The sequence below is a fragment of the Brachyistius frenatus genome, unplaced genomic scaffold, assembly GCF_029030835.1.
Source record: "Brachyistius frenatus isolate BFR_SWC_R1_liver_20210118 unplaced genomic scaffold, ASM2903083v1 Contig_18, whole genome shotgun sequence".
In the NCBI taxonomy this organism is placed as follows: Eukaryota; Metazoa; Chordata; class Actinopteri; family Embiotocidae; genus Brachyistius; species Brachyistius frenatus.
In genome coordinates this window covers 1,303,244-1,315,612 of record NW_027210617.1, presented here as the reverse complement: position 1 = coordinate 1,315,612, position 12,369 = coordinate 1,303,244, and the positions used below count along the sequence as shown (strand labels likewise).

Below are 12,369 nucleotides of genomic sequence, written 5' to 3'. Positions count from 1 at the left end.
TCAGTTTTTCTTTTTTTGATAAATTTGCACAAATTTCTACATTTCTGTTTTTTTCTGTCAAGATGGGGTGCTGAGTGTACATTAATGAGAAATAAAATGAACTTTTTTGATTTTAGCAAATGGCTGCAATGAAACAAAGAGTGAAAAATTTAAAGGGGTCTGAATACTTTCCGTACCCACTGTATATGTTCGATATATATCTACAACTGTCAAGTGAATTTAAAAAAATTGTTCCTCATACAATATAAGAAATTAAATCAGCACACAATATTGCAGTTATACTGAAATATATTTAATGCTTGCAAGAATGGAGCACAACTTCTACAAGTTAAACTATTCTGCTGGTGGGGTCTTATAGTAGGACAGTTCTGTCACATTTCTTAGCATCCTTAATCTGAGTCTATGTCCGGAGACTGGTACCAACTGGTCTAAACCTCTCCTGCCCTGTGTGATCAGTGCTTGTGGAAGAGAGGGGGTCATATTTTGCAACCAAACATTTCCTCCATGTGAAGGCATCGGCTCACTCTGTAATACCCTTCTCAACATAAGCACCATCAAATTAAACTGTCTGAATGAAGTTATACAAGCAAATCTGATTCTGTAACTTTACAATGTCCCTCACTCCCCCCCCCCTTTTTGATTGTATTCAATCAAAAATAAATGTGAGTGTGTGTAAATATGTGTATGTAGATGCACCGGGGTCTCATGCCCAGTGAGGGACAGAGCAACAGAGCAGGGTTTATCTTCTTAACACACAGCATTCAAGAAATGTCCAGGGCTAGGCCAGGGTTAAATTGACATCCTCAACAAATCGTGATCACATCACAAAACAGCATGATGAGGTCATCTAAGAGGGTCATCTGAGGGTTACATTGCCAGATTGTGTCGAAGCTCCCTGAAGGTTTCACGCACCGCCTTTGAGGATCATGGAACAGAGCACGATACAGGTCCAGCAAACTTAGAGTAACATGAATGCTACCACAACCGAAATAAGCCATAAGCACCTTTGATAATGCTCCTGACTTTTAAAGAGAGAGACGAGTCAATCTATGTTAATTTATTACAATAACTTAGCAACAGCTATCCCCTACTATTGCTACAATTAGACAACCTCACCCCTGAACTCTGTAAAAAAAAATTATCACATCCTTACTACTGCTCTTACAGATGAATCGTAAAGTACAGTAGCTTCATCTATTGATCTCTCTGAACTAACATCAACAACTGCTTAATCTAAACCATCAACATGTCTTTTACACCCCATCCCAACAAGGCCGCTTCTTGACATTTTAACCTTAATGCCCATCTTCTATCAGGCCCTATGATGATCTCGCGACCTGTCCAGGGTGAAGCCCTCTATAGGTGTCCTGCTGGATCTCAGTGCTGCATTTGACACCACTGACCACAACAGTTTATTACAGATTTTGGAACAGGTCTTTGGGATTAAAGAAACCGCACTAAAATGCTTTAAATCATATCCATTATTTCAGTTTAACGTGTCAATGATTCTTCCACGCACACAGTTTCCACAGGGTTCTGTGCTAGGACCGATACTTTTCATGTTATGCTTCCCCTAGAAAAATGATTTATTTATTTATTTATTTGTTATGCAGATGACACTTACCTATATTAATCTATGAAGAAGGGTAATTTTTTTTTTTTTTTTTAAATTTAGTCAAACTTTTATCATATCCTAAAGACATAAAGGACTGGATGACCTGTAATTTTTCTCCATCTACATCTAAATTCAGACAAAACTGATATTGTATTTGGCCTACAAAACACTGTCTAACCACACAGTTACTCTGGATGGCATTGCCTTGGCCTCCAGCGCCACTGTGAGGAACACTGGAGCAATTGTTGACCAGGACATGTCCTTTGACTCGCATATAAAGCAAGTCTGTAGGGCTGCATTCTTTCATCTGCTTAATATGGTCAAAATCAGGAATATAGCAAGATGCTGAAAAAAATGTATGCAACCACGTTTAATTTCAATTTGTATCATTTTATCTGCCGCTGTAGCTATGTTCAGATTGATGTTTTAATGTATAAAATGTGTCAAATAAATGTAATTTTCTTATTGCTACGTGTTCTGGTCGGGCTACTCTTGTATTATTTTAATATATATTTTATATTATATTTCATGTACAATCTATGATTATTTGTCGTTTTAAAGTTACTGAGACCATGTTACTTTAAATAAATGGATTGAGTTGTACGGATAGTATGACGTTTGTCCCTTCTCGCATGTCGTACAGAAGCTCCGATTGAAGTTGCTCAACTTTTAACTACTGTTAAGTTTCTTCTTGTTCCTGAAAAGATGTCCCGGTTTCTCTTGTTTTTAGGGCTGCTGGGTGTGTGCAGGTCCAGCGTGTGTCCGTGTGAGAGACCGGAGCTCTGTCGACAGATCCGGGAGGAGAGAGACTTCGAGGTATCGACAGCTTCTTCACCAGCTGATAATACTCAGTTGAACTGCAGCTCGGATATATTCGATACGTCACTAACGTGCTGGTGCTTAAACACACTGTGCGTCACTTCAGCGCTGCTGCTCGTTAATTAATGATGCTTTTAGGTTTTATGAATGTCACTACAAAGCCAATCTTTAGAGTGAAATATTTGAGCCTCGGCTGCTTAATGTTGTTTGACAGGCGAACTTTAAAACGACGGAATGTGAATTAGTGCCTCTGAAACACAACTGAAGTCACATTATCAATGTTGTACTTCATATCGTTGTTTTGCAGCGTTTGTTTTACGCTGCAATGTTTAGCATTTTCTACTATTTTGCAACCTGTCCTCTGCTACCGGGTGCTGACACTTATTTTACTGCTTGAATTACAAACTTACATAATGTTCATGACAGTAATAAAACGGTGTCTTGTGATTTAAAGAGTGAACATTTAGCGTAGAGTCTAGACACACACAAACTAATTGGTAAACCAAAAGTGGGACGTTTTCATTCTGGAAATTGTGCCGAAACAATAACACATCTATCTATTTCATGAGAAATATAAAATGATTACTGTACTGTCAAATATATTTTTTGTTACAGGCAATAATTGCTTAACCCAACTGCTGAAGTTTCTATTGTAAGGATTTAAACTAATCCTCTTTCTTCATGCAGTCAGTCTTCGTTTTGTTTTCTAGTTGTGATATCTGACAAAGTTCCCCTTATGCTGCACATTTGTATGAAATGATGATGGGAAGTATGTAGTCACTGTTTTCAGTTCTGCTTTGTTTCTGGTCTTGACTCCGTCATGATGCTGACAACAACAAAAAAAACACAATCTCTTACATCTTTCCTTTTTTTTGGAGTATCTATATATTAAATGTAACCTTACAGTTGTTCGTGTGTGGTCGCTCTGTTTTCAGGTGTTTGTCTTTGATGTTGGTGGGAAGACATGGAAATCCTACAACTGGAGCATGGTGACAACGGTGGCAATGTTTGGCAAATACGACGCTGAACTCGTGTGTTACGCTCACTCCAGAGGCGCACGAGTTGTCCTCAAAGGTCAGATATCTTTCTATCTTCACTACAGTTACTAGGACAGAAAACCTGATGTGCTTTTAATACCACTTACTGCTGCAGTTGATCGACCTGTTGTCCACCTCTCTCTTTCTTTGTTGGTGGGGAAAGGTGACGTCCCCCTCTCCAACATCGTGGACCAAGACAACAGGAGAGCATGGATAAGTGACAAAGTCAACTTGGCCAAGAGTCAGTTCATGGATGGGATCAACATAGACATCGAACAAGCAGTGGAAGAGCGCTCGCCAGAGTACAATGCTTTGACAGATCTTGTCAGAGAGACCACAGAGGCCTTCCACAGGGAGATCCCAGGTTCTCAGGTGAGGGAGGAGTTTTGATTACTCGGAACAGATACAGGCTGGACAATAGATAAACAAAGACCCATAAGGCTTTTCCTAACCTGCCCAGTCGGATGCATCCAATTGATATTCACCTTTTCTTGATCTTTAGGTGTCATTTGATGTTGCCTGGTCACCCAAATGTATCGACAAGCGCTGCTATGATTACGTCACCATTGCCGAGTCCTGCGACCTGCTGTTTGTGATGTCTTATGATGAGCAGAGCCAGATCATGGGCGACTGCATTGCAATGGCGAATGCCCCACTCACTCAAACACTCAATGGTTTGTTGTCTACTTGTATGGTACCCAAATTACAGCTGACCACCTTGTTAATGCTAAACTATTTATGACTACCAAGTTGAAATGCCTGTTATCTGACTTTAAAGCTTACGACCAGTATTTGGAGATGAAGATTGATCCAAAGAAGCTAGTAATGGGACTGCCTTGGTACGGTTATGACTACCCATGCCTTAACCTTTCCCAGGTAATATATTGTTTATTAAAAAGCTGTACAGTTTGTTGTTGAATGTTTTTGAAAAAGTGCCACCATACGTTGACATTTGTGCTGTCAAGTGAAATGTCTCAGAACTTATCAGATGGATTATGATCAAACTTGGTATACCCATTTTTGGTCCCTTCAGAATAATCAGAATTAGGATGATCTTCGATCTCCCACCATATTCTGGTCAAAAATGTATACATGTTAGCATCCTGTATGTGGTTAGCATTTAGCTCAAAGCATCATTGTGCTCCCTCACAGAGCCCCTGGCATGGCTCTTGCCAACACATCCCATAAAAAGATCTAAATCTACAGTAAATCGATCCTTTACAGCTGAGCTGGATATCTCATTTTATAGTTGCAATAGACCTTCGCTGTGTTCAACAAACTTTAAATTTAGGCCTTAAACTATTGAGAGACTAACTAGTGGACTATTGGTTTTGGTCTTTTCGTGGGATTTGTTGGCAATAAGACAAAAGTAGTGTCAGACCAACACAGTTGTCATTTTCCTATTTAGCACCCGCATCGTGTAAGTAGCAAATGTACCTGCACCGATGTGAGTGGCTGTAGGTGTGTTGGTCTGAAGATTAGGTACGGTCAGGCGCATTGTTGGTACATTGCTATCTTGATACAGCTGAAAGCGACTGTGTGACTGACTTGTGCAATTGACCAACAAAAACCATTACCAAGATAGTAATATGTATAACATATATTTATGTTACGCCCAAAACACACCTATGATTAATTAAGAGAACAACCCCTCTGAGCCATGCACCTTACTTTGCACTCAGATTTGCTGCCATTAAACTAGAAAAAGCGGTTTTGGATGTACACTAAATGCACTTGCACCATGTATTTTAAGAATGAGAAGTGCATTTAGATCATGAGAATATAACCCACAATGCTGACGATTCAATTATTTATAAGGCTACATATAATTTAAGTGATTGCTTTGTGGATTCTTTCCTTTGATTCATAGTGTTTCTTGAGCATAATTTTCAATCCTGTAAAATACTGTTGAAGACAAAGCATGCTTCTGCTGTTATTTATGGACACTTATTTTTACTGTAGCAGTAGAGCGTAGGTCATTGTGCGTGAAATTTTAACACAGACACTTTTTTTCTCAAAGCAGGAGGGAATATGCTCTATAGCCAAAGTTCCTTTCCGTGGAGCCCCTTGCAGTGATGCGGCTGGAAAACAGAAAACATACAAGTGGATCATGAAGCAGGTCAACAGCTCACTTTCTGGCAGGCTGTGGGACGACAAGCAGAAGGCTCCTTACTTCAATTACAAGGTGCGCAATCTTTAATTTATATTTTAAGTCTAATTCTCACTTAAGTACATCCAGCTCTAGAGGTTTTATTGTTTAGCAAATAAACCCTTTCATGGGTTTGTCTTTCTGCCAAGATGACCAGCTTTAGCTCTCTGCAGGCTTAATGAATTATGACTCAACAAATCAGTCAGGCATTTCAAGCAAGAGCTGTTTATCTAGAGTGCCGGCCTCCACCGGAGCTACCACAGTGTCACTTCCCAAACAAAACTAATTGCCCCTTGGAAACGGCAATAAAACACTCCTGCTACTCGCCTTCAGGGTGGGTGGACAAACCTTCTCACACCACAACATTGTGCCATATTTGGTTTTTATTTGGCTGTTTCTTTAACTTTTGTTTCCTCAGGACCAGAAAGGAGAGATTCATCAGGTGTGGTATGATGACCCACAGAGTATTTGTCCTAAGGCGGACTCGGTGAAATCTAAAGGTTTGAGGGGCATTGGCATGTGGAACGGCAACATCTTGGACTACGGTGATGAACCAGTCGCCAGGCAGCAGACCGCGATGATGTGGAATGCCCTGTTAGGATGCTAGCCGGGATACACTCAACACTGCCGCAGAAATGTACACCACCCTTGAGCCCACTCCTGTTGGTTGCTAAGTGAATATATCTCTTTGTAGCAGTAGTGAGGTGTGGCCTTCCTCGAACTTCAAGGATGCAGACTTTGACCTAAGACTTTATTGTGACTTTACTGCCGGTGTCTTTGAGTGTCGTTACATGTCACACATTCCTCTGTGCTAACTGAAATCAATCCCAAAAAGACAATCAATCTCTGTTATGGTAATCCCGCACACCCCTGTGTATCCAATTACTCCAATAGCCATTAGGTGTCCAAAAAAATAATGTTGCAAAACATCTAACAAAATAATACATGCCAACAATAACAGAAATAGCTCCTATGATCTCTTTAATGTGATATGTACACAGTATTTTTTTCATTGATCTTTCTGAGCTTCCTGAGATTTATGCACTTTAATATTTTTCATAAATAAAACGTTCTTATTCCTCGTAGACCCACTGAAGTTACATGATCTGTGGTGTTCCTCATGCACATATTTGCTTTTTTACCGCAGAAAACAAGCTTACAGCGCCTGAGAAAGATGAACATACATTTACATTATCAACAATGCAAACAATTCAACTACATCAAAGCTACAACAGAAACTGCACACAGTTGATCCATTTTATGAGACCGGGCAAGCAGTTCTTCACACGTGTTGTATATCCTGAATTAGACAAAGCAGCTTTGAACCTGTGGTCTGTCCTGTGCAGTACTTCCTGTCAGTCCAGGATGAGATGACTGACTCTTCTTCTGGGCCAGCTCAGCCTTCAGGGCTCTCAGCTCTGTGGCAGCCTGCTTCCTCAACTACAAAAAAAAAAGGTAAACAAAAAACTGTTGTACAAGTGAACCCAGCTCTCTTGTGTTAAGTGAGCAATGAACATTTCTCTAGCAAAGAATTTGGATGGCTTTTAGTTTATTATTTTGTACTTGTTGAGGGTTAAGGTTGGAGGTAATATTTAGAAATGTAGAAAATGACTTGCCTTTATCTCTGTTACCAGCTTCATCCTGGAATCTTCTACCTTCCTCTTCAGGTTATCAATCTCATGGCTCTCTGTCATGATCTGAATGATGAGTTCATTCTGAAATAGATGAAATTTCATTCCGTTATTTACATGACCAAAAAAATGTTTTATATTACATATAAGAGTGTATTAACTGCAATAAGTAAGGGCTTTAATTGTATGTTCTATTGACTATGCTGGAGACATTTTGACCCCTGAAGCTCACTGAACTCGGTATGGCTTTTTTTGTTAATAATGTCTCGTCTGCTCTGAATACAAAGGTACAGAGAAAAGTTAAAAACAAACCTTTGGTGTAGTTGTCCATCTAAATACATACATACCGAACATTAATAATATAGTACATGCATTCAAAGCAAATTAAAAATGTGTGACTGGACCTTTATTGAGGATCTCCCTTGTCGTCTTGACTTTCCTCTGCTATCTCTGGCCTGGAGCTGGTGCAGAAGTTTGTTGTAAAATGTCTCCAGTTCTTGTCTTAAGTTTCTCAGGTTGTCCTCCAATGGTGCCGTGGCCTTCTTGGTTTCAAAATATTTATTTTTCCAGCTGTCACGTGCTTTTACATTGATGGGGAAGAAAAAGGCAGAAGAAGAATTTAGTTACTTTTGACAAATTGAACCATTTATTTTCAGAGAATTACAGGAAGAAGGATTGATATATATACATATATATGTAAAACAAGAAAAAAATAATATTTTGCGCCCACCTTGGTTCCTGCGGTGTCTGTTCTGGGCTAACAAGTCTTTCCCCTTTCTTAGCAACTCTTGTCTTGTCCACTCAAGCTGCTTTCTCTCCTCCCTCACCAGCTTGATTTCCTCAATCAGTTCCTCTCCTTACAGACACCAAACACGTCAGTAGTATTAAAAATAATTCATTTTAGTCCTGAGGATGTATCCAGTGTGACAGCTTACTGTTTCTGTGAAAGACTGGAGAGGCAGCTCTTTTAGGGGTGACCATGGCCAAGTCTGGAGGTGGAGAGGTACACCGGACAGGCCGAGACAGTGCAGCTGGACTCTCTGTCACCTTAAAACAGACAATTACAACATGAGGCTTTGAACTGAACAGATTTCTGTGGATTCAAGTTCTTTATTTACGTCAAAGACCTCACACACTTCACTAAACCTACCTGCTGGCAGTGGAATTTAGACAAACCACCATAAGAAACAACCTGGAAACTTTTAAAAGCCCCATGGTGTTATGCTGGAAAAAGTAAGGCTGAAGTAGATATGAGACGTGTTTTTTTTCCAGGTTTTTCTAAAAGAATACCGGCATGTGTTATCTTATACATTACCCCAGGTGTTGGTTTCTTTCTGTTGGACTTGAGTGCATGTGCATCTTTTGATTTTCCAACCCTACAAAATAAACAGACAAGGACAAGCGTCAGAAGTAGCTTTTGTTATGCAAATATGAATATGGCACACAGGTATTCAACTCTGTGATGGCTGCGTAAGTACCCGTTTGTGAGGGAGAAGCCTGAATCTCTGTCCTCCACAGACTCAGCTACTCCTGAATGTGTAGCTGCTCTGTTGCCTCTGTGGTATTGTTTCCTCCTTCTGCAGGTTCCTTCTTTGTCTGGAAACTCTTCCACATGAAGTGAATCAGCTTCACAATGCTGTAAAGCTGTGGAAACATTGCAACTGAAGAGCTTAGTTGTATCCTTCTGCTAGCCACTCAAGTTGTAAAGAAGCTTTAAATTCTAAACCATCGATGGTTCACGCACAACTTGAAAAACCTGAAAGCACAGAAGAGTTAAAGAATAACCACAATTTCTGTGGGCATTCCGGGGCAATGTCACTAATTCAGTGTCTGTCATAAATGTGAAATATAGTCACAGTCTCCCCCTCTGCTCCGTAGTTATGATGTTGAATAATAGACGGAAAAAAATATTAATTAAAACTGCAAGCAGTGATATTTGATTTTTTTTAATTTTATACACTTTATTAATCCCCGAGGGGAAATTTCTTCACTACATATGGGGCCCTCGCATGCTGCACGTCGGGGAGCCAGCGGTTCGGGGCATACTTCAAAAGATTTAAGAAAAGTCATACAATAGCCTGTCGTCTAAAATATGAAAAAAAGTCAACACTATAGCATGTCGTCCGAATTATGAAAAAAAGTCACACTATAGCATGTTGTCTGAATTATGAAAAAAAGTCACACTATAGCAAGCCCTCATGGCAGTGATTAGCGCTGGTGCCTCACATTAGGATGGTCATTGGTTCAATTCCAGCTTGAGACATACATGTGAGGTCCGAAAAATGCCCTACTATTGCATGTTGCCCAAAAACTGAAAAATAGTCATACTTTTGCATGTCGTCCAAATTATGAAAAAAAGGTCATACTTTTGTCACCTCTACTCTGATCTCAAACCTATACCATTCTTGTGAACGCGATATCTCAGAAACACTTCATCAAAATTGGCACCAACATTTACTTGGACTGAATGATGAATTGATTATATTTTAGTGATCAAAGGTCGGAGGTCAAGTGCAATATGACCTCACATCCATCCTTTCCATCAGTCACATTCTTCTGAACGTGCTATCTCAGAAACGCCTGGAGGGAATTTCTTAACATTTGGCCCTGACATTTGCTTGGACTCATCGATGAACTGGTTAATATTTTGTGGTCAAAGGTAACTGATATTTTTGTGATCTATCACAATCTGGCTGATGACAATTATATCAAAGCTGCATAAGTGAGAGAAATCAGTAACCGGAACAAGTTTGCCCTTGCATCACGTGATAACTGAGAGGAACAGATTATGTCAAAATGGCATTTTAGATAGACACTACATCCAGATGATTAAAAAAAAAAAAAAAAAAGAGTAAAGCTGTTATGATATTCAAACACGCAGAGTTTAACTCATTATAGATCAAATATTTTAAATCATACATTTAATTCTACCTTTATTCAGTGAAACAAGCTGTGGTGCCCTGTGATCCTGCTCTGCTCTCCTGATGGAGGAGAGGGCTTCCTCTTCATTCTCTTCTTCTCCCTCTGAAGAGCTGTAGCTCCCGTCATCATCTTCTGCCTCATCCTCTTCGTCCTCCTCCTCCTCCTCCTCCTCTTTCTCCTCCTCTTCCTGCCGCGGGGTGGGAGGTGGCTGCTGGGAACACTGGGGGATGAGGGGGAATTTAACAGGCTCCTTTGTTCCTGTTGGCAGGCTGCACATCTTGGGAGGGTGGTAATAGATGTGTTGGTCTGGGGAGCTGCTGCTTGTGTCTGGGGTAAGAGACTGGGAGCAGACACTGCTGTCGATTTCCACAGTTGGCAGAAGGTACAGCTCTGGCTGCGTGGCCTGCCGACAGGTGACAACAACACTTTACCAGAGCTGAACTGCTTGGTACATCATTTGGCAGAAATAAGTGTCACTGACATCCGATTGTTTGTCATTAACTTTGTAGAAATGAAAAAGGAAAGAATACAAATAAGGAACCTGGACTCAACATACATATGGCGGGGCAAATGTTTTCACTTTCAGTTCGCTCTCCTGTTTGCTTTTGACCTGTAATAGACAAGAATTTTACTGTTGTAAGAGGCACGGTAGTAAAAACTGAGTGCTATCCACACACACACACACACACACACACACACACACACACACACACACACACACACACACACACACACACACACACACACACACACACACACACGCTTTAGTGTCGCCTGTCTGAATGGTGAACTGTTTACATTGTTTCTCCCCACTGTCTGCCTGGTGAAACAAAACCCTCTATACAGAATTACAGCATTAAACTGCCAGCTGCACTCACCAGTGCCAGACTGCGCCCCACACATTTCAGGAAGGAGAATTTGTCAATGCTCCTCTCAGCACCAAGAAGAGTACCCAGCTCACTCCTCAGGGTTTTCAGGGTGATATCAGGATAAACCCTAACATCACAGTAATGGAAAGAAAATGTTTGATAAATGAGCAGACAGTTATATTTTTTGGCACAGTATTTTTTTGGCAATGTATCACAGTAGAAACCAGATAAATTAAAAAAAAAAAAAAAACTTTTCATTGGTCAGGGTTTTAGTATTCTGTTAAAGAATCTGGGCGAGTAGCTGAATACCTGCCTCAAGAATGAAAAAAATCTTGTAATGTAAAATGTGGTTTACATATTGCACCAAGCTTTACATGAAAATATGAAACAGGCAGAAATGAACAAAATAGGCTAAATTTACTTGAATGTCCTTTCCTGACAATTGGAACATATAGATGCCGTGAGACTTCATAGTTTTACTTTAAAATTATAGGAAACATTTCTCGATTGTATAGTTGTATACCACAATAGTCGAATATGCTAACTGAATCCTTTGAGAGAGTTTTTATCACCCCTTCAATTTTATTGAGATAAAAAGCATATTGAGCACCATGCTATTTTTACTTGAGGATCAGAGGACTACATTGAATTTCCTATTAACAAAACTCCCTAAGCAATACAACAATGCTGAGATCTGTATGTACTGTATTTTATATATCTTTACTGTAAATACATCTTAACATGTCTACAATTTAATACAAATCCTTATTCTTCCGTGAGTTTGATGTCTGAAACTATTCCAGCAGTTTCACCTGATGAAGCCGGCAGATATGAAGCTCTCTGTGGCTTCAGCAGGGACTTTATTGAGCTTCACATTCCACTGGTCGCCAGGCACATACAGCACATGGAGCTCCACAAACTACACGTAAAATAAAATAAAAAGACACGTTTCAGTGTGCATCATGGGTTAGAGGCAGTTAAAGGCTGTGTTTAGTTCACTTTTAAATCCTGTAGATTTTTTTTTTTTGCAGTGATGAGCTCCCTCAGCTTACCTTGCAACTGGAAGGTCTTCTGTCTTCTGCACGTCTCACCGACTCACAGGACAGCTCCATTATTTGTCCAATTCAGCATTAGAAGAAGCCGCACTGAAAAAGAGTTGATTCTATTGCAGGAAAGCTTGGTTTTTCTTTTGTGCTGTGAGGACGTGGACTGCTTAGTAACAATTTGCTGTAATCAAACACTGAGTGGTCCAGTGGAGTGTCTTTTATGGGAGTGCCAGCAGCGGTTGCTCTGGTGCTGATGAGGACAGTTGCTTACATAAAAAAGA

General features: G+C 40.1%; 2 protein-coding genes across 2 annotated transcripts; one reads left to right on the top strand and one right to left on the bottom strand.

Annotated features, from left to right (window-relative positions):
* The first annotated feature begins 2,226 nt into the window (after window positions 1-2,226).
* On the top strand, window positions 2,227-6,705 carry ctbs (chitobiase, di-N-acetyl-). The gene is given in 8 exon segments (XM_069694732.1): window positions 2,227-2,267; window positions 2,269-2,431; window positions 3,370-3,508; window positions 3,635-3,843; window positions 3,974-4,145; window positions 4,250-4,347; window positions 5,495-5,656; window positions 6,039-6,705. Coding segments are annotated over 8 exon segments (1,173 nt in total). The 3' UTR covers window positions 6,228-6,705.
* An 84-nt stretch (window positions 6,706-6,789) lies between these two features.
* spata1 (spermatogenesis associated 1) lies at window positions 6,790-12,159 on the bottom strand. Its single transcript, XM_069694731.1, is given in 13 exon segments — window positions 6,790-6,988; window positions 6,991-7,060; window positions 7,237-7,335; window positions 7,656-7,831; window positions 7,982-8,107; window positions 8,187-8,298; window positions 8,567-8,627; window positions 8,730-8,895; window positions 10,183-10,576; window positions 10,730-10,783; window positions 11,052-11,169; window positions 11,855-11,961; window positions 12,095-12,159. Coding segments are annotated over 13 exon segments (1,629 nt in total). The 5' UTR covers window positions 12,155-12,159; the 3' UTR covers window positions 6,790-6,902.
* Window positions 12,160-12,369: the final 210 nt, after the last annotated feature.